The sequence below is a fragment of the Cucurbita maxima genome, unplaced genomic scaffold (genome assembly GCF_002738345.1).
Source record: "Cucurbita maxima cultivar Rimu unplaced genomic scaffold, Cmax_1.0 Cma_Scf00034, whole genome shotgun sequence".
Classification (NCBI taxonomy): domain Eukaryota; kingdom Viridiplantae; phylum Streptophyta; class Magnoliopsida; order Cucurbitales; family Cucurbitaceae; genus Cucurbita; species Cucurbita maxima.
Window position 1 is genome coordinate 171,795 of NW_019272050.1, and position 27,402 is coordinate 199,196.

The window sequence follows — 27,402 nt, forward strand, 5'->3', positions numbered from 1 at the left end:
ACAAGTGAGTTATGCTTATTCGTTATTGCACTGCCTATGGCCAGACGATGTATGCTCGAGCCTCTGGCTCCAGTTCAAGAAGAAAGTTATAGAAAACGGGACAAAGAGTTTTGAAAGCAAGATTTGTGCAGTTGAAATTGATGTTGTATGGAAATGTAAGCAAAAATGCTACAACAACGGTTTACTGCGCATATAACTATCGGGTAGGAAGAAGTGAGTTAAAAAATTATTCCTTTTAATAAATATCAATTTTAATTGTGAAAAATTGAACCATTTCACTCGACTACTTAGTCTCACACATGCTTTTAGTTTAGTTAAGGCATTAGTTTGTGTAGGAAGACAAATCCAATTTTGATTCGAGAACTCATGGTATATAAGTCAATAGGTCAACTAAAAATTAAATGCACAACACGTAAGTACATGGCAACTTCTCACGACCTCATCACATTTATCATTGAAGGGTGGCACAGATTCAGATTACAAAATTATAGGATTCTAAATTTTCCACGGAAGGTTGATTGACTCGAATTGGAAATCTTTGAGTTTACGAAACCTAGTTCGGGGTGTAGGGTAAGGTTCGGTATTAAAAAAATCTCTAATTTTGTGATTCATATCATTTGTTTTCGAAGTAATTGTCCTAACTGTATACTTCCAATTTGACAAAGGTAAAATAACATTACTATAACTATATGCAGCCTCGAAGATGGGACACGATGCTGCGTTGTAGAGGCCTAGCGCAATAGAAGTTGATTACATGTCGTTAAAGCAAAACCTTCTCGACGTACAACACTTTGTTCAACATGAAGATTTTGTTTTTTAATATTCACGAGTGTCTGGACCATATTGCACGCATCTTGATCATTCTCACGAGACAACAAGGTAACTTGTAGGACATTAAATCACTAATTAGTTGGCTACCGTGACTTGAACCTATTCCCTCCGATCCCTTTTTCGTTTAGTTGACTATTTCATCGGGTTTCTAGGTCGTGAAGAAATTGTTCTAACACCTTCCCAATTAGGAGAGGGAGGATAGGAACATGCACACCACAACAATAATACATTCGCCCACCTCGATTACACTCTAGGAAGCATCCGTCCTACGTAAACTACCCACTTTGTAGTGTTCCTCACCTCCCGAAAACTCGGAGCGACGTTAGGCATCCTTAGACGAAAGAGTGGTCTTTCAGGATTGGTCGTTGTGTGTCACCACCTCCCACCTATCATACACATTCGATCAAGGTTGTCACTGCGAAGCTATAGTTAAGGTGCACGGGGTCTTACCATCTAGCCATTAGTAGTCCACATCTTTACGGAGAATTCAATTTCACTCGGTCCTCGTCGGAGACAGCGGGGCAATCGTTACACCATTCGTGCAAGTTGCTACTTATACGACAAGGAATTTCTCTATCTTAGCACAGTTAGAGTTATTGTTGTCGTTTACCGAGGCTTCTATACAAAGCTTATAACACTTCTCCACCCGACCTTCCAACACTAGGCAAGTGTCAGACTCAATGCATTGTGTTACCACTTAGTAGAGTACTATGTTTTCAATAAACAATCGACATCTCCTAGTATGTGTCGCTTTTCTAATTAAAAGATAGGAGAGCACTCCTTCTCCCGAAGTTACGGGATCATTTTGTCGAATTCCTTCCACATGGTTTTCTCAAGCGCCTTAGTATACTCTACTTATTTACCTATGTCGGTTTTGAGTGCGGTCAGTTCATCGAGAGGGTGCCGCTTAGCCCAACGAGTGATAAGAATCTTTCATGTATCCAATGCTTCTAATAAGAGAATTTTGATACAAATTATTCCTACGCTGCTCTTTCGCCTCTCAGTTGTGGTGGGCTCTCTTCAGGACCTTTGGAGTTCAAGAGGCTTTTCCTTGGTTGGTGGTTTTTGGTTTAGAAGAAGCCTAACGTGCGTTTGGGTCTATTGGCAAGTTTGACCAGACAAAAACAGGACCAACTTTAAGGAAGAGTACAAATATTTGGTAGTTATTTTCGAGTACTCTTCAACAAGACCAACTTCAGGACTCAACCTTCTCGCCTACATATCATCTAGTGTCTGACTCTTATGCTATTTGTAACATCTCTTTCCAGACTTTCCCTCGAGGTTTTTTAAAACACGTCGGCTAGGGAAAGGTTTCTACACTCTCATAAAGAATATTTTCGTTCTCTCCCCATCAAATATGGGATCTCACAATCCACCTCTTACCGGGCCCAGCGTCCTCGTTGGCACTTGTTCCCTTTTCCAATCAATGTGAGACCATCTAATTCACCCCCTTCGAAATCCAGCGTTCTTGCTGGCACACCGCCTCGTTTCCATCCTCTTCAGGGTTCAACCTCCTCCCTGGCACATCGCACAGTGTCTAGTTGTGATATCGAGAGGTTTCCACATCCTTATAAAAAATGTTTCTTTCTCTTCCCCAACCCCAACTGATGTGAGATCTCACAATCCACCCTTTACAAGACCCAACATCCTCGCTAGCGTTCGTTCCTTCTTCAATCGATGTGAGACCCCCCAATCCCCACCTCCTTCGGAGCCCAACGTCCTTGTTAGCACAACCGTTTCATGTCCAACCCCTTCGAAACTCAGCCTCCTCGCTAGCACATCTCCCATTTTTTGGCTCTGATACCATTTATAAACGTCCAAGCCCACTGTTAGCCTATATTGTCCTCTATGTTTTTCCTTTAGAACTTCTCCTCAATATTTTTAAAATGCGCGGTTTCCACGTCTCTATAAAAAAAGTTTAGTTCTCCTCGTGAATTGATATGAGATCTCCCAACATATAATAGCTAGAATACCTAAAGAGATAGCAATTACAAGCTTCAAAAAGTGACAAAAACCAACTAAAAGTTCAATTTCACCATCAATTTATACACAGAGGACATAGATTTACAATGGAAATCCAACAAATCAACCATGAAAGGGACTTCACAAGCTTGTTGTTTTTGTTGTTCTTCTTCTATAGTAATGTAATTAGAACGAAAACAAGAAGCGCAGCAGTAAAACCTGAACGCTTGCCCAACCAAGCAAACCAGTCAACGCAACCGCCCTCGCCGCCGTCGGATCCCTTCGCCCCATTTCTTTCTCCTTCTCTTTCCTTGATATTTCCGCCCAATCCGTCGCCGTTCAGACTATGGTTCACTTTTTTCGCACGTGCTATGGCCGGGAAAGTTCCCGGAATCTGCAGCCGTTCGCGGCATCCATGTCTGTCGAGTGAGGGAAACAATACGAGGAACTGGGCATTGGAAAACTCGTGTGTATTGTCCAATCACACTCTTTTAGCAGCCTTTAACTCAACAAATAGCAAATTTGTGTGAAATTCGGACTTTATAAACAATTTTAACATATACTGAATTTCATTCCCGTTTGAAACAAATGTTTTAGATGTTAAACGAACACGACTCTCAACAATGGTAGGATGTTCTCCACTTTGAGTATAAGTTCTCATGACTTTGCTTTGAGCTTTTATATGTTTCAATATTCTTCAATTATAAACCTATAATCATTCCCTAAATTAGTGGAAGTCATCCAACCTTAGAAAGTGTGGAACTCAAATAGGAATGGAACTAAATAAGGAAAAATGTTAAAATATCATCACTAGCGAGGTTAAGCCTGATGTGACTATATTTATGTTAAAGAAAATGATTTAGGATTATAGGAATAAATTTAGAAAAATAATTTAGATACTTTAAAAGAAAATTTTAGGAATTGATCACCTATCATATAATAGTATAAATACCTTTTCACTCTACTTAGTTTATCATCCCAAGAAATTTCAAGCACTATAAACCGTGGTTTCTACATAATATTTTGTAAATCTCTTATTGATTGGTTTTAATAAAGTAACCAGAGTGTTTACTACATAAGAGTGGTTTTGAACACAAAGAATTGACCATAGTTGATATGGATAAAAAACCACTACAAGGGGAGTAAGATTCGGATTACCTTGTTGATCGAATATCTCAAGACAAGAACATTGTTTGAGATTCGAATCACTCCACAAGCAAGATCGATCAGTAGTTTAGGTTGCATGTAGAATCATTCAAGCTCGACATGATCAATCTTTCTTGTGGAGTGATTCGAATCTCATGGAAGTGTTCTTGCCTTGAGATATTTGATCAACAAGAATCATTCAAGCTAGACATGATCGATCTTGCTTGTGGAGTGATTCGAATCTCAAACAATGTTCTTGCCTTGAGATATTCGATCANCAAGGTAATCCGAATCTTACTCCCCTTGTAGTGGTTCCTTTTCTTATCAATAGTATATTTTGAGGCATTTTAACTCTACGTGTAGACATAATTTTGGTGATAAGTTATACATCTAGTATTGAAATTATATGACATGGAAGCAAGTAAAAAGAGTTTAGAACGGACAGTCATGAACCAAACATTTTGAACAAGAACGACTAAAACAAAGTAAATATTAGTGAGAAATGATATAATCAATTATTCAATTAATTAAATAACATATAAATATTCACAAATCATAAGAGAATGATAAAACTATATTAAATATAAAATTTTAATATTTTAATATTTTTTCTTTAATAAAATTTTTTAAAATGTTAAAATTATATTATTATTTATGAGCATTTAATTTAGAAGTATTATTTAAATAAAAGTACAAATATTATTTACTTATTATTTTTGTTGTTGTTTTAAGCGGAAGGGAGATTATAGAATGATGACATGAAAAGAAGCGCAGCGGTAGCTTTTTTCGCAGTAGTCTCAGTCTCCTCCACTCTCCACTCTCCCTCTGCAGATCTCTCCCACGCTATTTTCCAGCGTGGTCCCCACACCGTTGGTCTGTCCGTACACGGCTCCCTGACTGCCTGTGATGTACAGCTGTTGTGAATAGAGAGGAATAGAAATGGCGCCACATTCCCTTTTAGGCAAAGACAAAACCCACTTCCCCGACAAAATCCTTTCATTTTCTTTATTATTATTTTTTATATTTTAAAATATGGAAAAAACTCTACTAAATTAAATAAATGTGATTAAAAAAATATTTTTTTTCCTTCTTTTTTGCTAATATGGTCTCCTATTGATTGATAAATTATAAAAGTTATAATGGCCCTAAATTATAGTCTTTCAAATTCTTCCATATGACCCCTCCTTTATAATAATAATAAGCTTAATTAAGTCGTTTTCTTATAAATAATAATAAATAAATAAATAAAAAGTACGGCAACCAACTATTAGATCCCTAAACTTGTGAACATTTTATTTTATTTTAGGGGAAGTTGACTATTTAAATTTAAGTAACAGCTAGTTAAGAAATTTTGTTTAACAATTTAAGTTTATATTGCTATGATACAAACCAATATATCAAATTAAAGAAATATATGTAGAAAATGTTGTTTAAATTATTGCGGTTCATACAACATTAAAGAGCTCCACTTGTTATTTAATAATTACAAATTTTGGGTGAATGATAATTTAGAGTTATAGTATTTTTTTAAAATATTTTACGATTTTTATTTACTTTAAGATTATAGTTACTAGCTAATTATGGTCATAAAGTATACACATATGCTAATTATGGTTATGAACATGAAAGTTACAACTCATAGGATATATAAAATAATGTATGGTATATTTGTAAAATAAAATTGAAAAATATAATTAAAATAGTTTTTTTTTTTTTTTTTTTTTTTTTTTTTTTTTTGCAATTTTAAATAGATTATATTGAATGTGATAAAGTGTTTCAAATCTCAATCAAATATCCTTCCAATATCCTTTCCGTGAGATATTTGATCAATAATAATCTGAATTTTATTTTTCCTTGAGGTGCTTTCTGATCAGTTAGAAAACTTTCTCGATCTCATACATACAAAAATCTCAAGTTGATTTATAATTTAAAATAATTTTTTAATTTTGTTAATATTATGTTAGATATTTATAAAGGTATACAAATCTAGTTTTTTTTTTTTATTTATTTTAGACTATTTAATTAAAATTTATCAATTTATATTATTATGAGTAAATTAATAAACTTGTTTAAATTATACAATAATTAATTTAAAATTTTAACAAACACGCCAAAATTTGAGGGAATAAATTATTTTTTAATTAATAGGTAATTTGTAAATTGTGGTGATCCGTACCAGATCACCTGGCACCTGCACAATGTTTAATGGATATAATTTACCGACACTCTTTTATTTACTGTCACGTGTCGTATAACTCATTAAAATTGTCGGGATTAAAATAATATTTTCCATTTTGTTTCTTCTTTATGCTTTATATTATTTCTTTTTTTAAAGTGAGATAATTGAGTGATGACGTGGCATGTGGTAAGTCACGGGTAACGTCTGGGGTAAGTCATCAGATCTGACAGGAAGAGTAGCAACTGAATTGTTTTTACGTGACGAGGAAAGAAACGGATCCCGGTAACGCCAGTTGCCGATGGCGACAGAAATTATCCACTGTAAGCGCTTTCTCGTAATATGCAATCCCCAGTTCCATACGGTACCAAAAACATCAACTCTCTTTACATATCTGGAAAACGACATCGCTTTCAATAGTAAATACCAAATAAAACATTATTTTATATTATGTACTTTAATTTTTTTTTTCTTTTTAATTTCATCTGTATTTAAATATCTAAATTTATTTAATATACTTTTGTATTTCGCTACTAGTTTAGAGTTTTTTTATTTTTTTATTTTTAATATCAAAATTGATTAAATAATATTAATATTTTTTTTTCTTTTATAGAAAAATTAGAAAGAAATTAATTATAAAAACCAATTACAAATATTAGAAATTCAATTAAAATAAAACAAAACATAAAGTGCATTGCCAAAATGATAATTTAACCAATATTATTATATTGCCGATTTTTTTACTATTATTTTATGTTTATAATTTTGTATATTATATATATTTACATTATTTGTAGAGTCGACATTAATTTGTATTGAAAATTTAATTCAATTAACCACTCATTGTAACTAAAATTCAATTAAAATAATAATTTTCATAGTCCACTCGATTTCGTTTTTTTCCCTTCTTAAGGGATATGAGATCTCACAATCCACCTCCGTTAGGAGTCCAGCATCCTCGTTATCTCACTGTCTCGTATCTAGTTCTGATACCATTTGCAACAGTCCAGAACCAGCATATATTTTGTTTTGTTCCTCTTTCCAACTAAAGTGGGATCTCACAATCCAATCCACCCTCTTAGGAGCCCAGCGTCCTTACTGACACATCGTCCGGTGTCTAGCTATGATATCATTTATAACAATATAAGCCCACTGCTAGTATATATTGTCCGCTTTGGTTCGTTACACACTGTCGTCAATCTCATGATTTGAAAATGCATCTACTAGAAAGAGATTTCACACTTTTGTAAATAATGTTACATTCCTTATTTTAACCAACGTGGAATCATACACTAACAAATTAATCGACGTGAAATCATACCATAACAAACCATCAAAATTGTATTAAATCTTAGAAGAAAATAAATCGTTTATTTTTTACTTTTATTGAACACGAACAACGACATTGGTTTATTGTTGTTTTTAATTGTAAAATGCATTATAAACATTAGCATGATGAACCTAACATAGTATATTATCATTATATGAGATATATGGATATATTATTTATCTTGACCATTAATAAGTGGGACCCACTTTAAAGAGCAACTTCTCAAATAATAACATATATGGACGATAATGCCTTTATGCATATTTGAATTTCGTGAAGTGTTTTTCAAACAAATTATTTTTATGTTGGGTTAATATTTTCTAAAAATGTACTTATCCATGAGTTTATTTAATTTGTTATTTAAGGATGTACAACTATTAAACATCATAAATTTATAAATTTAGAAAATTATAAAAAATTTATTTTATTGAACGATCAAATTAATTTAACCGTTAAAATTTATTATAATATATATTGTTAAATGAACACGACTCTCCACATTTGTATAATATTGTTATAAACCCATGACCATTTTCTAAATTAGTCTCTTAATCGAGGCTTGACTCCTTTGTAGTTTGTCATTTTTTACTATGCATTCGAGGAAGCTTGATTCTTTTTTTTTTTGGAGTTCTTTGTTCGATGTTTGAGGATTTACTAATCTATTGACACGACTAAGTTTAAGACATGACTCTGATATAATGTTAGATGAACACGACTCTCCACAATGGTATGATATTGTCCACTTTGAATATAAGCTCTCATGATTTTGCTTTAGGCCAATGAAAAAAGTATTGTTTGATTATAAACTTATGACAATTTCTAAATTAGTATTTTAATCCTCCAAAATATATATTATATTTATTTATTTGGATGGGAAAAACCATCTCCCAGACAACTTCTGAGTTAGCAAATTACAGGCTTTAGTGATGTACCACCAGGGGACATGGCCTTGGTTAGCACGTACAAAAACAGTTTAAAGTCAATTCGAGATGCATATCTTTTATTACAACCCAAAACGCACCGTTTTGAGGGACATATTTTATTTATCGTTATTATTTTTTTTAATAAAAGGTTAAAATTACATTAAACCAATTTAACAGCTTTAATCCTTTAACTTTTAAACTAAAAAAGAAAAATAAAAAAATTAAATTGTTATGATATGATTGGGATGATGGAGGATGACATAATCTGAGCAGAACAATGGATTATAGTGGAATCTAGATCCTCTTCCATCCACGAAAAATAAAATAAAATAAATAAACAATTATTATTATTATTTACTGAAAATAATTAGTAAATGTTATTGGACCTTCGGACACGGTTCTTTAAACATGACTTGAAATGACTTTACCATTAATGAACGATTTGATTAATATTTATTATTATTACTATATTATTATTTTGTTACCAGGGGTAAATTTTACTTGCTATTTTTTTTAACATATACTTTTAATTTAGGGTACGATTAATAATATATAGTATCAAATTCAACTTTAATTTAGAATTATATTCTAATTTAATACTTATTTTTTAAAAAAAACTCATAAAACTATTTTTTATAATAATTTTCCTAGACAAACTTATATTCGATAACGATCGCATAATTCCAAAATTCTTATAAGATGTAATATATTATATTTTTATGGACAGTTATTAACGTAGAGACTATAAAGAAAAGCTGACATAATAATATAAATATTTATTTTATTTAAATTTAACTAATTATTTTTAAGGATAATTATTGTTAAATAAATTAAAAAATATAAATTTAAGGCATATTATTTACAATTTATTTATTAATGAATGAAAATTAAATTAAAATTTTAATAATTTAACTTAATAAAAATATAGAAATTATTTAAAATTATATTATAAAATTAAATAAAAGTATTATTTATTTATATAAAATTCTGAAAATATGTCTAAATAACACAAAATAAATATTTTTTTTATTAACAAAATTTCAAACCAAACGACCTTTACCAATATAATTTTGTAGTTAATGCTGTAGTATTATAATTTTTTGATTTTATCATGATTGTATAATGTTTTTACACGTGTAAAAAGATGATTGGAGGAGTGCAATCGAAAGCTCCTTTTCTCTCTAATGAAATTAAGTTGCGGAAGACTCGGATCCTGCCTCCCTCCCTAGCCTAAAGCCTCATATTTTTCTCTCCAACCAGCTTCCACTATGGACCCCTTTCCTTTTCTCTTCACCTGAATTTTCAGTTTTTCACTCTCCAACGCCCCCCATAACATGTCCGACAAATACACATACCCAGATCTCCGGCAACTCACCGCCGACAAACCCATCTTTCCGGCAACCCCACAAACCCTAGACTCCTTCTTCCCTCACCACACCCACCTGACACGTGGTTTCTCTCCGGCACCACCACCGCCGCCACCGCCACTCCCCAAATTCCCCCCTCTCCAGCTCCTTCTTCCCGATCCCGCCGTTCTCCCCGATGGGCTTTTTCAGTTTGGCTGTTCCAATACCTCCACCGCCGCTGGCGGCGCAACCCCCTCCGCCGCTGTGTCAGCTCCGTTTTACCGGCGGAATAAGATGATGGATAGCGAATGGTGTCCGTATGGAAACGACGTCGTTGGAGGAAGTAATGGAGCTAATAGTAGATGGCCAAGGCAGGAAACTCTCACTCTTCTTGAGATCAGATCTCGGCTTGATTCAAAGTTTAAAGAGAGTAATCAGAAAGGTCCCCTTTGGGATCAGGTTTCTAGGTATATATTTATTTTATTAATCACATATTAATTAATTATAAACTTTTTTATTTTCAAATTATTTTATATGTTACATAAATATTATTATATACCATATGATTTGCACATTATAAACTAAAATCATTACAACCTCGTATTTTGCAACTGATCTTTAGTACAATTATAGGGAATGTTTCCATATTTAAATTTAAAAGAAAAAAAAAATCCATTCAAATTCTTTCACAATCTAACCCTAGGGCTTTCTTACCTGAAATCATACACAAAACTCATTATTTTTTTCAAAATATTAGTAAAAAATTAATATTAAATTAATGAGAAATTGAAAAAAAATATATATATTTTTTATTTAATAGGATGATGGACGTGGAATACGGGTACAAAAGGAGTGGGAAAAAATGCAAAGAAAAGTTCGACAATTTATACAAATACTACAAGAAAACAAAGGAGGGCAAAACGGGGAGGCACGACGGGAAGCACTACAGATTTTTCCGGCAACTCGAAGCCATATACGGCGGATGTAACGACCAATTATCCTCCCCCACCGTTGTGGAATCTAACATCTATGGAACCTCTGCCGTCGAAGCCGGAGAAGCAGGCATTAACAATAACAACGGCAACGAGAAGGCATTGGTGGGTGGAACGAGTTTAAGCTTTTCAATTTCGTCGGATTTTGAAACGTCGTCGTCAGGGAACTACCATGACGACGACTTGTCGGCGATAGCGTTTATGATGAATCAAAGGAGGGTGGAGAAGGCGAGGGAAGACGACAAGTCGAAAGGGGACGGTGGTCGAGGCGGGAGGTGGAGGGAGGAGGTGGAGAAAATGTTGGATTCTAAGCTGAGTAGGTTAATGGAAGTGCAGGAGAATTGGATGGAGAAGATTATGGCGAGTGTGGAAGATGGAGAAAAGGAGAGGATTTTGAAAGAGGAGGAATGGAGGAAGAAAGAAGTGGCGAAATTTGATCATGAAATGAATGAGTTTTGTGCGAGGGAGAGAGCTTGGATTGAAGCTCGAGAAGCTGCGTTAATGGAGATTATGAAGAGATTTGGAGGAAAAGGGTATGATTAGAACAATAATATATATATCGATTTGTAGATGGACGAATTATTCTAGTGGTTGGAACGATCCGTCACGTGATCATCATCATCCTAGCTCGAAATTATGTGTCGAACTTAACCCATGGTTATTGTGGAATGACATGTCACGTGATCGTGATCATCCTAGATTGAATTATATTTTGAACTTAGCCCTTGGTTACTGTGGAATGACGCGACACGCGATCATGATTGTCCTTGATCGAAATTATGTGTCGGAATTAACCCACGGTTATTGTGGAATGACATGTCACGTGATCGTGATCATCTTAGATCGAATTATATTTTGAACTTCGACCTAGGTTACTGTGGAATGACGTGGTACGTGATCATGGTCGTTCTTGATATGTGTCGGGATTAACCCACGGTTATTGTGGAATGACATGTCACGTGATCGCGATCATCCTAGATCGAATTATATTTTCAACTTAGCCATTGGTTACTGTGGAATGATGTGGCATGTGATCATGATCGTCCTTGATCAAAATTATTTGTCGGAATTAACCCACGATTATTGTGGAATGATATGTCACATGATCATGATCATCACATATTGAAATTATGAGTCGACCTTAACCTATAGTTATTATGGAATGATTTGTCACATGATCGTGAATATTCTAGATCAAAATTACGTGTTGAACTTAGCCCATGATTATTATGGAATGACTTGTCACCTAATCTCGATCATCTTAGATCAAAATTATGTGTTGAACTTAGCCCACAGTTACTATGAAATGACATGTTCGTGATCACGATCATCCTAGATTGAAATTATTTGTCGAAATTAATCCATTATTATTATGGAATTACATGTCGCATGATCATGATCATCCAGATCGAAATTATTTGTCGAAACTTTTTTTAATTAAATAATTACAAGGCTGGAATTCAATAATCGATCATTAGAATAGTTAATTATGTTTTTTTGTACTAAGTTATGATTGTATTAGTAATTCTTGAACTAATAATAATAAATTAAATATGTTATTAAAAATTAAACAACAATCCTTTAATTTTTGAAAATTTTGTTTGTTTTCTTACACTAGAAAATAATTTTCATATTCGTGGACGAAATATATGAATTTTTAATTGAGTTTAAAAAATAGAAAGCAATTTTTTTAATCAAAATTGACTTGGGATTTTAAAAATATTTATAAAGAATTATAAAAATTCATAAAATAGTTCTTACCAGCATAATTTAAAAATATAAGAAATTAAAAAAGAAAAAAAGACGTGCAATCCAAAAGAGCCCAATTAAAACTGCGATTGGGCTTTCATTAAGAACAGATCATAGAAATCCATTGCTACTAAACAATATTGGAATTGTGACCGATGTAAAAAATAATAATAATAATAAAATAATATATATATATATATATATATATATATATTATATTTATTTATCAAAATAAAAAATAGCTACAAAGTTGTATTATTAAGAGAGATGACTAAATGGTTCTTTATTCCATTCATAAACGGATTATATAAGAATATTTATTATCAATAGTTTTGATTAAATTAATAAAAATATTTATAAATTTTATATTTGATCTAAAAATAATATTTTAATAATACCTTTAAATTTCCATAAAAGTCTAAAAAAAATTCTCTTGCCATTGATTAAGACGAAGACCGTTATTATTTTGTTTAAAAAATATGTGTTTAAAAAATACTATTAAATTATAAAAAGTTTTATTAATATCCTCTCATTAAAAATAAAAAAATAAAAAAATACTAAAAAATATTCATAAACTTTTAAAAATAACATTAATTTATTTTATGTTTATAAAAAAAAGTTCAAAAAAATTATTATTGATCAATATATTTATGAAAATCACACTACGGAAAAATCCCCACCGCTGCCTCTTGTAGGAGTCTAGGATGTGTCTCAATCTTAGTGTGGTCGGACCCGCTACTCATCATTGTCTTGGTAAGCTATTGCCTCACCAACTAGCTAATCAGACCAAGCCCTTCTTCGAGTGGATTCTTCCTTTTGCTCCTCAGCGTACGGGTTATTAATAGCCGTTTCCAGTTGTTGTTTCCCTCCCAAAGATAGGTTCTTACGCGTTACTCACTCGTCCACCATTGGAAACACCACTTCCCGTCCGACTATCTGTGTCTTATAGATTATTTTCAAAATTTTTAATATTACTCTTAAAAGTTCACCCGTATTTATGAGTATTTTTTAAAACTCACATTTATTAAATTAAAATTTTTTAAATCGATTGAGTTCTCCCTTAAGCTTCTAATCTACTAGACCAGATCCAGAAAAAAAAAAAAAAAACAAATTTCAATTTCACCATTTTTTATTACACTCGCGTATAAGTATATATATTATATATAATAATTCATCAAAATAACAAGAAAATAAAAATTAAGTCCATTGAAATATTTTTGATTGAGTCGAGTTAAGAAAGTAATACTCAACGACTCGAGACTCAGACATAATTAAGTCAATATGCAAGATCATGACTTAGTGATATTCAACTTAAACCTCACGTTCTACCTCACATCTACCACCCAAGAACGCGACCCACGCATAATCGAGAATGCGATTCGACCTGCTCCGACGACTCATGCGTGCTCCAACACCTACACGTGCATGAAGCGTGTCGACTCCATCAGCTCCAGAGGGCTTAACATCGACTTATCCAACTCGAGTTGACATTTTTTACACCTGTCCATACATTTTGGACCATCCTAGAGCTGAATTTGACCTTAGTTAACGTAATTAAGATCAACATAATATCTAATTTCTCAATTCAAATTAAATTAAGCGAATAAACTACCCTGACAAAGAAAATTAGGTGATTGTTCTACTATGTGTGAACACCTAGACAATACTTCAAATAACTTCAAGATGAAATCGAGCAGATTTACATTTATAGATAAACTTGACTAATTTCATCTTAAGTTAGTGACCTTACTATCGGCTCTATTTTAAAGATTAACATAAATGATATTACTGAAATAAACTAAAACTTAGACGCTTCCCATACAATAATCATCAAAATAACAAAATAATATAAAATTTAATCAAAATTTTCCAGATTCCAAAATTCTGCTAATCTCCACCACACACGCTTCAATGTTCTTCCCATCTTTGACTTTCAAACTCTCACTAATTTCCTTCGCTTTCCCACTCAACTCCTCCCCCTTCTTCTCAAACAACACTTCTTTAATAGCCTTAGCAACCCCTTCCCTCTCAATAGCACCATCCACGCCTCTCGCCGCCTCAACGGCGACACCGGCAGCCACCGCCACCTTCCCATGACAAGGTTGATCCAACTGCATCGGCAGAGCAATAATCGGCACCGCATTCACCACCGCCTCCACCGCCGAATTCCACCCACAATGACACACAAAACCACCAATACTCGTATGCTTCAATATCCCCATCTGCGGGGCCCACCCATCCACCACCAAACCTCTCTCCCCAACTCTCTCAATAAACCCATCTGGCAAAGCCTCTCGAATCCCAACGTTCTCCCCTTTACCAAATCTTATAACCCATATGAAATTGGCCCCACTCATTTCAAGACCCATTGCCAGCTCAGCACGATCTTCCTTTGATAAATAATACTCACTCTCAAACGAAACGTACACCGTTGATTTCGGCTTCTTTTGATCAAGCCAATCCAACACGTCGGATTTCTCATCCGACAATGCAACGAGTGGGCCGACAGGAACGACCTTTTTCTTCAACAAAACAGAGAGATAGTCAATGTACTTACTCTCAATCTCCATAAACTAGTTAACCAAAACGACGTCGGAGTAAGCCTCGAGATCTTTCACTAATTGAAGAAACCGACTTGTCGCAACACTAACACTCGAATCCGACGGATCGTTTTGATGCCGTTTAAATAACCAATGATTTTGTAGATCGAGTTCGGGGAAAGGGATTTCAACGCTGTGGCGAAGAACGTAATGAACGGAGTAGGAGAACGTTCCGGCGCCGACGACGAGGAAGAAGACGGTGGGGATGTTGAGAGCGGCAGCGGAATAGACGGCCCAGGGTTGGAACATGTCGGTGATGAGTAAATCGGGGTTTAATTTGTGCAAAATTGAGGTGAAATCAGGGGCGGCCTTGAGGAGAGTGGGAATTAGGTGGAGTGCATGTGGGGGGGTGGGGGGGGAGCTCCGGCGACGGTGGGAGGTTGAGGTGGAGGAGGTGGATGGGATTTGAGGGGGTTTGGCGGAGTTTTGATTGGATGCTTTGGAGGTTTACAGGGGAAGAACATATGTGAATTTCGAAGGTGTTTGGCGAGCTGGATGAAGGGAGATACGTGGCCGAATGCTAGCCATGGAAACATCAGAATTTCTTTAGTTGGTTTCTTTGGTTCCATGGCGAGCTCAATGTATGAGTGAAGAAGACGAGAGGCTAATGGGATGGAAGGGAGGATAATGGGAAGAGTAATATATAATATAAGATACATTCATAAAATATGTTTTATATTTTAGAATTAAAAAGACACATCTAATTTGATCGGAGAGTGCATCGTGTATCACATTCAATCCTTAGTAATGATGGGGATGGTGTGACACTCACTCTCAGCACTAAGTAAGTTAGGCCAACTTCGGATTGTGTTGTCTATGGCCGAACAACATATTATCGAGTCTATGACTCTAATTTGAGAATAAGATTTTAGAAAGCGAGGCTGAGAGTTAAGCAACAGTGTGTGAGAGACTTGAAATAAGGCAACAATAACTTGTATATAACTGTTTGGGTAGAGAAATTGATAATTAGTATCCGCCTCCAGTACATTTTAGACCATTTTAGTCTACTAGGTGGAGACATAATTTTGTGTCGTATTCTTGATAAAAGTAAGAAATAAATTATAGTGTAATAAAGGAAAACAATAAAATAGTATTACGCAAGGGTTTCATAATTTTTTTAATAAATTTAAAGAATTTAGATATTTGAAAATTTGAAAAATTATTTATATATAATATTGTTATATTAATGTTGTTTGTAAAAATTTACGAGTATATTTTATAAGAATCTTTTTTTAATTTTAAGTAAAATTAATTATATTTTTTTTAAGTTTTATTTTTTTACGGTATTAATGAAACTTTAAAATTACATAAATTATTTTCCAAAATTGAGAAAAAAAATTCTATAATATGGTGTGCATGTGCTATTTTGGTTTTTTGTGCCAAATTGGATTCCTTATCGAAATGAGTTGTAAAATAGACGAATCCTGAAAATTAGTTTCCACGAGATTGAAAAATCCTAATCGTCGGTCGGTCGCCGAGAACAAATAGTTGTCTCCTCTGTCTAGAAAGCTTCTAGAAGACTTTCTCATTTATCCAAATAAACTTCCACACTAATTATTATTGGTATATTAGGTGGAGTAGTTTTTCTTTTTAAATTAAATATTATAATAAAATATTGAAAGTTTGAAAATTAAAATAAAAAAATAGATTGCAGTTGAGATTTGATGTCTGTTCTCCATTAAAAAAAAATCAAAATGGTTAATAATTGCAGGGGTGTACATGGTGGAAATTAGGTTTTGTTGGATTTTTTTTTACGTGACTTAAAACTTTTCACAACCCAACCTTCTATTTTCGAGCTCTTAATTTTTTTTTAATTTTATTTATCCATCATTTATAATTATTCGGATACAATCTTAATAAAATATATTAAAAAAATTCATGAACAGACACAAATCAAACTATAATTATGATTTTTTTTAATAAAAAATAATTAGCGAAAATTGTATCAACATTGTCATAAAACTAAAGACAACTAAATATTGACATTTTTTTTTTGAGAATTTGTTAAAGTAACAAAAATATAAGAATAATAAATTATGAAATTAAATAAAGAAATTAAAAATAATAAAATAACAAAACAATATAAACATAAAAACAAAATAAATAAATTAAAAATAATAAAATATTAAAACAATATAAACAGGATAATAAAATATTAAAACAATATAAACAGGATAATAAAAATGAAATAGGATAATATAAACAAATCCATTAATACTGGAGCTTAATATATTTTATATATTTTTATTGGGCTCGGGTCTAACTTGAAAGTTTTGTCCATGAACTCGAAATCGAACCGATTCAGTTTGGGTTTAGAAAAATGAATCTAATCCTACCCGAAGTGTTAACCCAACCCAACTCTTATAGTTCGGGTTGGGTTGGTATAGGTTGTTTGGTTGAATGTACAACCTAAATGATCGTTCAAGCCTTCAATTATTTATTGTTATTATAATATTTTAATTAAGTTGAAAATGGAAGAAGAGGGGATGACTTGGTTTGATATTTGGCAAGCTATTTTGATAACCCTTTCTAACGTTCTAATATCTACTATTATTATGTTTTAATTAATATATAAAAAAAGAAAACTTCAAAATCAGATAAAATTTTCAATAAATCAATTTAATAATAAATACTAACAATATATCACAGCGTTTATGGCCCATGACCCTTGAGTGGTCGATCCTAACAATGTCGAGAACATGAAATTGGGCCGCCCAATTTCCCTGGGCTTAGGCCCGATTTCCATTTTGGGCTTCGATCCAAGGTTCTTTCTTCTTCCTTGCTTGGCCCATGTCTCATATATATATATATATATATATATATATTTTTTTTTTTTTAAACGAGTTAAATAAGAACACAAATATAAATATTTAAAAATAAAGCTGGAATAACTGCCAACGTTTACATGATAAACGATTAAGGATTTTTATTTTTATTTTTAGTTGAAATTCCCACCCAAAATAAAAATACAGGTCGAATTCTCGCGGGTGGGCTAGACACATATTTGTTGACCAAAGTTCTCTCGTCTGCGTCCCAGGTGAAGTGGGCAAGAGGAGGAAGAAAGTATGCACTACTGGGTGAAAGCGTCTCCCTCTGATTTCAGCGGAACTCTTCCCAAACCTCGCAGGCATTTATCTCTTTCTTCGTGTGTGAATTCTGTACGATTTGTTCTTTCCTTCATTGATTGCTCGTTCTTTGGAGTTTCAGTGGCCACTCTGCGGTTAACATCGGGAATTCGAAGGTCGTCGTGTTTGGTGGCCTTGTCGACAAGAAATTTCTGAGCGATATCGCCGTTTATGACATCGGTACTTCTCGTTTCCGATTGTTTTTACTTTTTCATATACCTTTTGTCCTCGTAATCGTATTGCTCTGTTACGTTATTCCTCGCTGTCTTCTTGATTTTGTTCGTATTGTTCTTTATATTTCCATTTTTATAGTTTGATCGAGCTTTTATTTGTTTTATTTTCGGTTTGGTTTGGAGTTGTATTTTGTGTAAGAAATGCGTCTCTTGATTCGGCGATTATGATTTTACGTTTTGTCGATGTTGTTCTTTGATTTTGTTGAGTGTGGAGATTGATTATTATTAGACGGATTTCTTACTGCTCACGGATATTTATTCATTCGAATTTTTGCGATATCAGTAGAGATCTGTTAGGTTGAAGTTCTGATGTGAACGATAATGATAGGAAGAGAATCTACTCGTGAGTGTAACTCCTAGAAGAATGGTGAATTGGTCCAATGAATTTCATACCTGAGAAAAATTCATAGGCAAGTTTGCGATTCTATCATTCAGGATACATTTAGACACTGTTTTCTTTACTGGTTTAAGGAAGCGAATGGACATCTAATGAATGTCGGTCCTGCTTTTTATGCAGCAAGTGTCTTCATTTTAGGAAAATGTTGAAGTTCAAAGACTGACTGTAACTCACGTCGAAAGGAATAGATCTACACTATATTTGACTATGTTTTATATGATGAAAGTACCTCGATTACAGGATCAGATATTTTTTTTTTTATTGAAATGGACAGGTATTGGATCTGATCATGGTTTGATCAAGGCTATCGTCTCTTAAAAAGACCTAGATGTTGGCAGGGAATATATTAAAGTAAATAAATTAGAAAAATGAGAAATGTAATTTGATGTGGAATTAAATTTACTAGGTTGAGATTAAGCTACGTGGTTCAGTACACGAAGTCTTTGGGTTTGTTTGCTTGCTGCAGAATATTTGGTCATTTGAATGAGTTCATTATGGTAGATTGTTACCTATGAAATCATGGTCTACTGTATTCATGATAATTAGATTTAAGACTAAAAGTAAAAATTACCATGGTTTTACTTTTATTAATGTGACTATATTCTTACTCTCATATTGCAGACAATAAGTTATGGTTTCAGCCAGAATGCACTGGCAATGGCTCAGACGATCAAGTTGGTCCCAGTCCACGAGCTTTTCACATTGCTGTTGCAATTGATTGCCACATGTTTGTTTTTGGTGGACGTTCAGGTAGCAAAAGGTATTCACCCCTAGAAGAAAAAAATGTTGAAATGCTGTGATATTTGTTCCCCTTAGTTCGGATGTAATGTGTAATAATAGGATGAGAACAATCATATATATATGAAAATTTGATTATTATAGTCTACTTTTTGATATTTGGCTCTAAATTTGTAGATATTCTAACATAAGTTTTTGTTAAAGAGAAAAATAAATACAAGTGTATGGGAAAATGAGACATCTTCCTCAACCAAAAGTAGATGGAGACTACAAAAGTACTCTATAGTTTGTATTAAATAGAAAAGGGAGTAGTCACAGAATTCTTCGGTAAAAACTTTCAAGAGTAGTCCAAAAAACTGACTAGCACCAAGAATCACTGATATTCTTATCAACCCAAAAAAACCCTTCCTACGATTTCCAGCCAATTTTCTTAACTCAGAAATTACTGATCTGTATTATAACTGTTACAATGGTTTCCCAGGAATTTCAGGGGCATGAGCTGTCCTGTTCACTAGTTTTTTCCAATATAGTCTTGTACTTCCTTCTCCCTTTTTATCATGTAGCTTTTGGCCATTTTTTGAGTAACAACTACAGTTGTCTGCTATAACAATCAATAACAGCCCCCAATTCCAGCTATCTAATTACCTTCTCATATTAACTTCTAACCCTGGTATTCACTTACAATTCTTCACTGTTTATAGATATATATAACTTATTATTGTTGATCTTTCTTTCTTTTTAATTCTTTCTTCTCAAAGTTTTACCATGCCCTCAAGGTGAAATCAAGGGATGGATAACTGAAAACAACTCCAATAATCATCTGTCGTGGGCCGATCACACCACTTGATCGGTACTTTCAACTCTAATGGTGCTTGTTGAGAGCATATAGAACCCCTATAATGAAAGAGGTGGGAGTATGGAGGAAGAGAGAGTTGACACTTCAGCAGCTCATAAACATAACTAAGATGGTGTTGGATGTAAATACTCAGTCTATGGATTTTTTTTTTCTTTTGTTAATTTAGTTAATTAGTTTATTTTAAAATTTAATTTTAATCCATTACTTTATTTTTTAAAAATAATTATTTTATCAAAAAGTGAATTAGTGATTTAGGATGTACTCGTATTGATCCACTTATGTGGTTTAAAAACTTCATCTAGTTTGTTCCTCTATGATGAGGACTTTCTGGATTTTTATAGTTAAAAAAAGGGAACTGAACATGAAATACTTATTATATGTAATTTCTATCTTATAGTCCTCCCAATGTATACCTTAAACTACTCTTGATTCCTCTTGTAATTTTCCACAATACTTGTACTGATCCTGATATTGTATATGTAGGATGGGTGATTTCTGGGTTCTAGACACTGGTAAGGTTCTCTACTGTACTGAAGTCTTGCAATTGTAATGGAAAGTAACTGCTTATATTTCAAACTCAACTACGTTTTCTATCATTTGGCTCACTATTTAACTCGTGTGTCTTTTAGATATCTGGCAATGGTCAGAGCTAACTAGTTTCGGTGACTTGCCTTCACCAAGGGACTTTGCTGCAGCTTCTTCTTTTGGGAACCGGAAAATTGTCATGTGAGTGTTAATGCTTGCATTCTTGATCGGTTCTAATAATTTCTTTTTATTTGCTAAATTCAATATGCTTAAATTGAGTGCAGGTATGGTGGCTGGGATGGTAAAAAGTGGTTGTCAGACGTGTATGTCCTAGACACAAGTAATTTCGTCACTTCTGCCTGTTTAGTTTCTTTTTCATTTCTTCTGTTTGTTATTTCAGAATTTTTCTCCTTTTGCCATTCTTACTCTTCTTTTAAGTTATATTGTTGATTGTTCTGTAAGTTTGTCTTTTTTTTTTTTTTTTTTTTTTTTTTTTTTTTTTTTTTTTTTTTTTTTTTTTTTTTTTTTTTGTAAGCAGTGTCACTTGAATGGACTGAACTTTCAGTTGCTGGATCACTGCCTCCTCCAAGATGTGGCCATACAGCAACTATGCTTGAGAAAAGGTTGCTTGTCTATGGTGGAAGAGGTACAGCCACGTGTAATATTCCCCCAACAGTTGTATGTTCTAAATGATATCTCTGTTGATTATGAATCATACCGGTACATTTTCATTGACGTTACCAGCTTCTTACATCGTTAGAAATATAACTATCCTTTTGGGTTCTCCCGATCTTTTGTAATTTCATACTATGTTTCATAAAATATAAAAGGTAAGGAAGAAAATAAATAAATCACTATGTTGTGAGACAGATAGTTGGCTTGGTTACACATCTGATGCTTATTTTAATTACCTCCTAGAGGTTGAGAATACTTAAAAGTGGGAATTTGCTATTTATGCTTTGATTTTGCTAAATTGGAATTATTTTTTTTTTGGTATTGTACCTTAGTCCTTAACTATATTTTAGAAATCTTGTTTCATCATTTTAAATGTGGTTCTGTAAATTTGAGTTTTGCTGCTAAACTAATTGGCCCTTTTGAACGGATAGGAGGTGGTGGGCCAATATTGGGTGACTTATGGGCTTTGAAAGGACTCATTGAAGAAGGTTAGTTGTTGGTTGTTTTTCCTTTTCTTACCAAATTGAAAGAATTTTTCTGCTTTCTTAGTTTTTCAAAATTTACTATTATTTTCTATGGCCATTTAAATCTTATGATAAATGAATTTTTTTCTAGATCTTTCTGATTTTCTATGACATTGTTGTTTGAAGGGTAATGACACATTTATCCTATGTAATCAGATTCTACACCCCAGATATCCATGGACGAGTGATTGACCATTTAAGATATACATGCTCAAACTGTCTTGCTTTCATTGTGAAGATACCTTCATTTGCATTGTTACAAGGTCCAACTTCGAGTTGTGAATCTTGGATCTTCATTTTAAGAATGTTATATCCTACTTCTCTGTTATCTGTTTGTTCAATATTTTTATGTTTTCTCAATCCAAATATAGATGGGTATGTGTTGTTTATTTGTTCATCTGCTCCAGCATTATCCGGTTAGTGTATTTACTAGAAACTTTCATTGGACAAACATTCTCTGATCATTTTAAAAAATGGAAGGATGAAACACTGTTGTAGTGTCCTTTTCTCCTTGGTTTGTTTGTTTATAAATTGTTTTGAATGAGGTCAAGAGATTTGGGCTTTCAGAAGGATTTTTTTTTCCTCTGAGTTACAGTGTGTTCGAGTTTTTTTTAAGCAGCTAATGAAATGTTTCACTGTTTTGTGGCAGAGAATGAAACCCCGGGATGGACCCAGTTGAAGCTTCCGGGTCAAGGTCCTTCTCCCCGTTGTGGCCATACCATTACATCGGGTGGACATTATGTAATTACATTTTCCAGAATTTTTGTTCTTTTTCACCTTTCTTATTTGTACTTCGCTTCGCTCTAAAAAGGATGTTGTGTATTTGTCGGGATAGCTCAAGCTTTTAGTCCTGTTAGTGACCTCTATTATCAGCTTCATCAGAAATGAAAATCGTTAAGGAGCACTCAAGTTGTGAACTCCTATTGGTGGCGAGTATATCATCTTTTATTTTTCATGGAAGAAGAAGAAGTCTAGTTGAAATAGGGAACCTTGGAGTTTTCTTTTTACTAAGAAATTTGTTTCCAAGAAAGGCAGTTTTTTTCAAAAATGAAAAAGGGACTCAAAAGAACAAGGTGAAGATAAGTTGTGTTCCCCTACCGTTCCAGAGTTTTAGGAAAGGAAAAGAAAAAGAAAAGAAAAGAAAAGAAGAGAATATATTAAAGAATTTTCCAATTAGTTTCAAACAAGCTTTCATTCGCTAGTACTCTTTCATTGGTATTACTTCTACTTGATTATAACCCCCTTCTTGTCTTAACAGCTACTATTATTTGGAGGGCATGGGACTGGTGGTTGGCTTAGTCGCTATGACGTTTACCACAATGATTCAATTGTGTTGGATAGGGGTGAGTGTATAATTACCTCCGTATGCTGCTAAAAGGCAATTTCTTCTGCGGCTTTAATTTCACACATAAAAGGAACACTATTGCTTTAGGGGGCTGCAACGGGGATGGGTGGGGTTAGGAAGGAGGTGAACTATGTACACGATGATTTTTAGTTGAGGACTTCTATTCCAACTTATAAATAATGAGAGAAATCTGAAGGAGAACAGCAGGCTGTACACTCCAGAAAAACCTTGAACATGTCAAACTTTCCCAATATGATTGATAACCATCTTTCCTTCATCTATTCAATGGTTTACTGTTCTGTGGTGAGTAGCCTTTTCTCTTTGAAATGCAGTGACTGCACAATGGAAGCGGTTGCCTACTGGAAATGAAGCTCCTTCAGCACGGGCATACCATTCAATGACCTGTGTTGGATCACGTTATTTGTTATTTGGTGGCTTTGATGGGAAATCAACCTTTGGCGATCTGTGGTGGTTAGTTACTGAAGGTATTTCATTTCTTTTCAGAAAGCTGTTCTTTGAATCTTGTCCGCAATGTTCCTTCTTGAAAAGTTTGAAGTTTTTTCACTTTCAGGCATGCATATTTTCCATTAATATATCTTGATAGTTAATCTGAAAGTACTCTCTCCAGCTTGACCTGTAAATAGTGAGGATCAGTCAATTGCTTTACTCATAATGTTTTACCGCCTTTTCTTCTTCTTTTTCTTTTTCTGAGTTCTTAAACATTGGCTTCTTCCATTTAGCTCAACTAAAGCTTGGTTCCTCATAAAATACCTTCAATGACATCTCTTAACTTGTACCATTTCCCCCTCTGCTACCCTAACCGAGCGGAAAAAAAAAAAAGGTTAGAAGTGTTGCTTCGAACTGGAGGTACTAGTAAGAGCGCATGATTGATGATTGTTTAATTTTCTTCTCGTTGACTAACTAGTTTGATAGTCCTCATAAAGTATATTATGTCTTGCAGAGGACCCAATTGTAAAGAGATTGTTTTCCACATCACCCAACGATCTCCCTCAAAATAAGGACTTGACAACTTTGAATGAAGATTCCAATTCCGCACAGGAGGTATTGGAACACAGGCTCTCACTTAATGAACACATAGCCTTTATGCATTCTTAGTCCTAATAGGTGGTTCATTTTGCGATATTAGTTTAGTGGGAACATAAAATTTCTCTTTATTAAGAGAGGGAATTACGAAAACAACACCATTCATGAAAAATAGATAGCAATCAGTAGTAAAAATTCTCTCTCTGATAATCATAATGATCATCTCATCCAAACATTATCGACATGCTCATATTCTTATTCAAAATCATCGGTAGTTTATTTTATCCATAAAAACCTTAAAATGTTCGAAGTTTCAAACTTCGATAATATCTTCCTCTTTCTGGGTGCTCCTCCCAAAAGCTTTCCTGCATGGTAAAGACCTAGTTGGGAACAGGATGACCCCCCTATATGCACTGAAGTGATGATGGTTTGGTCACTCTTGCATCTTAATTTGCATTGTTTTTTGAGGCTTTTGCAAACCAATACTTGAAATAAAATTTTAAACTTAGCAAAACATGTAAATTTCTAGGGATATGTAAATGGTTATGCTTATTGTTTGTATCATTGATAACGTATTATGTTAGCAATATGGATTGGGCCCCTTATTTCCTAGCTCTTTGATTTGCCTTCCCTGTTTTCGATTGGAATTTTTTCATAAGATTTTGAATAAATAAACTAATAGGTCTGAAGAATCTCATCCTATATTATGTTTATCCTTTCCAATACCCAGAATTGTTTCCTGTGAATATTATAAAAATATATTTCATATTAGTCTGAACAGGATTCTCAAGGGAGGCACAATGCAGTTGTAGAGTTAGGAAAAAGTTTGGGGATTACTATCTCTTTATCAAATCCTGGACTACCTGTTGTCGGCGAGATGGAGGACAAGGAGTTCCTTAATCTAGCATATAGTTTAAGTGAAGTTGAACCTTCTATCACCGGACGGGTCACACAAATTGAGGTAAGTTGGAAATATTTCGATGCAAGGTCATCTAATTAGGTTATCTGATAGTTTTTTTTCTTTCATTTTTGTGGAAGGCCGCTCAGGCACTTCGGAAACATTGGAGCAATTATAATCCTAGGTTGATTCCATTGAAAGAGCTTGGGCCCTTACTTCGTGATTACCAGCGGTTGATCACCCATAAGTACTTGTAAGAATGAAGCATTACCACTTATCAGATCTTATTAAATCATACATGAGTTCTATCACTTTCCATCTTCAAATACGAGTTTCTGTTTAGTGTTCTGAAATCTCATTATATGTGCATTGGCATTGATTAATTTGATTTCTAGTGACATCCATCTTCTGATATGACTGTTGATGTGTAGAATACGAAATGGGGTTTTGGGGTTTTTACCCCTTTATTTTTTTTATTGAAAAATTTTGTTTCTCTTTGAAAAAAAAAAAAAAAAAAACAAAGATGAAACTGATCATAAAGAAATGATGAAAAAACAAGCACAATTTTCAAAAACTAAAAACCGAATGGGTTATCGATTGGAGCTTTAATTATTGTTTTTTTTTATATTCTTGGCATGGAAAGCACGAACTCCTCTCCTAGTTCTTATTTTCATGTTAGTATCTCCTGTTTGGTCATTGTTGTTTAATTTATGTTGAAAATTACAGTACAAATGATGGGCCTCAGTCAGAGTTCATTACTACCAGTCTTCCTGGAAAAGATGCTCATCAATTTTACCATATTAACAGCTTTCGTCAGGTATGAACAGTATTGGTACGAAGTGGTTAATAGGTGAATGCTTTTATTCGCTGTTGATTTTATGTTATTGCTTCTTGCTTGTGGTGTTCTCCTTTCTGGTATATCTTTTTCCTTAGGGTAACTTTACATACGGCTCAAAGCCACTTTTGGACCACAACAGACTCCTCCCCACCCCACGCCCTATACACCACTGTTTGATTTTCATGATAGGTGTAGGGAATGGTTCTGTAAGTTCTGCAACAGCCCAAACCTACCGCTACCAGGTCTTCTTTGGACTTTCCTTTTCGGACATTCCTTCAAGGTTTTTAAAACATGTCTACTAGGGAGAGGTTTTCACACCCTTATAAACAATGTTTCGTTCTCCTCCCCAACCGATGTGTGGGATTTTACAAATTCTCTAATATTATGGAATTTCCCTCGGGGTTTTGCATTGAGATCTACCTCTAGATTCTCTTGCTTCTCAGTTCGTAAACAATATGAACTACGAAGTTGAATTAATAGGCAATGTTCAGAAATCAAATGACTGAAAAACAGAGGCCATGATGATCTTGAACATGACTGTAATTACCAAATTATGCAGCAATAAAGTTTGGTTGACTTGGAAGTTAAGACGTTTGATTTTGCGAATTGATCCAAATATTGGTTTCTAAGCATATAAGCTTCACACAGTTTAAAATTCTAGTATCCGAATTCGTTTCTTCTGATTCTATCCAAGTATTCGAATTCATATACGTTTTTATTCCTTTTTTGAATTCACAGTTGCGTATGGATGATATACCTAAGCTGCTGGCAGAGTACAACCAGCTTCTACCTGATTAATCGTTTCTTCTCGAATTTTGTAAGTCGTCCGTTGGTTTATAAGCATTCTTGTGATTTGAGAGCACAGCTTTTGCAGTCCATATATGGTGTGTATCATGCATATCATTTATCCAACCCATTATTATAGGCATCAATGGCTTGTCAAATGCATAATCTTTTTTCTTCATATGTTCTTTTTACCTTCAATTTCTTGCATGTTTATTTGTTATAGCCTATAGGACCAAAACCATATACTATTATCTCGGTTTTGTTCATTAAGTGATCAGAGTTTGAGAAATAGAGGTGCCAAATTAAATGTTATGATATGATAGAAGGATTAACAATATTATTGATACTAATTAAATGTTAATG

At 33.7% G+C, this 27,402-nt stretch overlaps 3 protein-coding genes and 1 long non-coding RNA gene across 7 annotated transcripts; 2 read left to right on the top strand and 2 right to left on the bottom strand.

The window, feature by feature from the left end:
* Positions 1 to 1,155: 1,155 nt before the first annotated feature.
* On the bottom strand, positions 1,156 to 26,428 carry LOC111467758. Its single transcript, XR_002714600.1, has 3 exons — positions 26,419 to 26,428; positions 19,995 to 19,998; positions 1,156 to 1,305 (listed from the first exon to the last, which is right to left on the bottom strand). It is a non-coding gene; the product is annotated as an uncharacterized LOC111467758 (long non-coding RNA).
* Positions 9,569 to 11,554, top strand: LOC111467751 (trihelix transcription factor PTL-like). Its single transcript, XM_023112794.1, has 2 exons — positions 9,569 to 10,181; positions 10,535 to 11,554. The coding sequence occupies exons 1-2, from the start codon at positions 9,703 to 9,705 to the stop codon at positions 11,247 to 11,249; spliced, it is 1,194 nt and encodes a 397-aa protein (XP_022968562.1). The 5' UTR covers positions 9,569 to 9,702; the 3' UTR covers positions 11,250 to 11,554.
* LOC111467753 (beta-D-glucosyl crocetin beta-1,6-glucosyltransferase-like) lies at positions 14,266 to 15,652 on the bottom strand. Its single transcript, XM_023112797.1, has one exon. The coding sequence runs from the start codon at positions 15,023 to 15,025 to the stop codon at positions 14,315 to 14,317; it is 711 nt and encodes a 236-aa protein (XP_022968565.1). The 5' UTR covers positions 15,026 to 15,652; the 3' UTR covers positions 14,266 to 14,314.
* LOC111467750 (acyl-CoA-binding domain-containing protein 4) lies at positions 18,024 to 27,401 on the top strand. Of its 4 annotated transcripts, none has more exons than XM_023112790.1 (16): positions 18,024 to 18,182; positions 18,263 to 18,360; positions 19,432 to 19,570; positions 20,888 to 20,916; positions 21,034 to 21,130; positions 21,214 to 21,269; positions 21,468 to 21,575; positions 22,036 to 22,092; positions 22,778 to 22,869; positions 23,387 to 23,471; positions 23,806 to 23,958; positions 24,435 to 24,535; positions 25,290 to 25,478; positions 25,556 to 25,668; positions 26,142 to 26,232; positions 26,992 to 27,401. In XM_023112790.1, the coding sequence occupies exons 1-16, from the start codon at positions 18,121 to 18,123 to the stop codon at positions 27,049 to 27,051; spliced, it is 1,530 nt and encodes a 509-aa protein (XP_022968558.1). In that variant the 5' UTR covers positions 18,024 to 18,120; the 3' UTR covers positions 27,052 to 27,401. The 4 variants fall into 4 exon arrangements, with proteins under 4 accessions (XP_022968558.1, XP_022968560.1, XP_022968559.1 ...); XM_023112792.1 differs by having other exon boundaries at positions 25,565 to 25,668; XM_023112791.1 differs by having other exon boundaries at positions 25,299 to 25,478.
* Position 27,402: the final 1 nt, after the last annotated feature.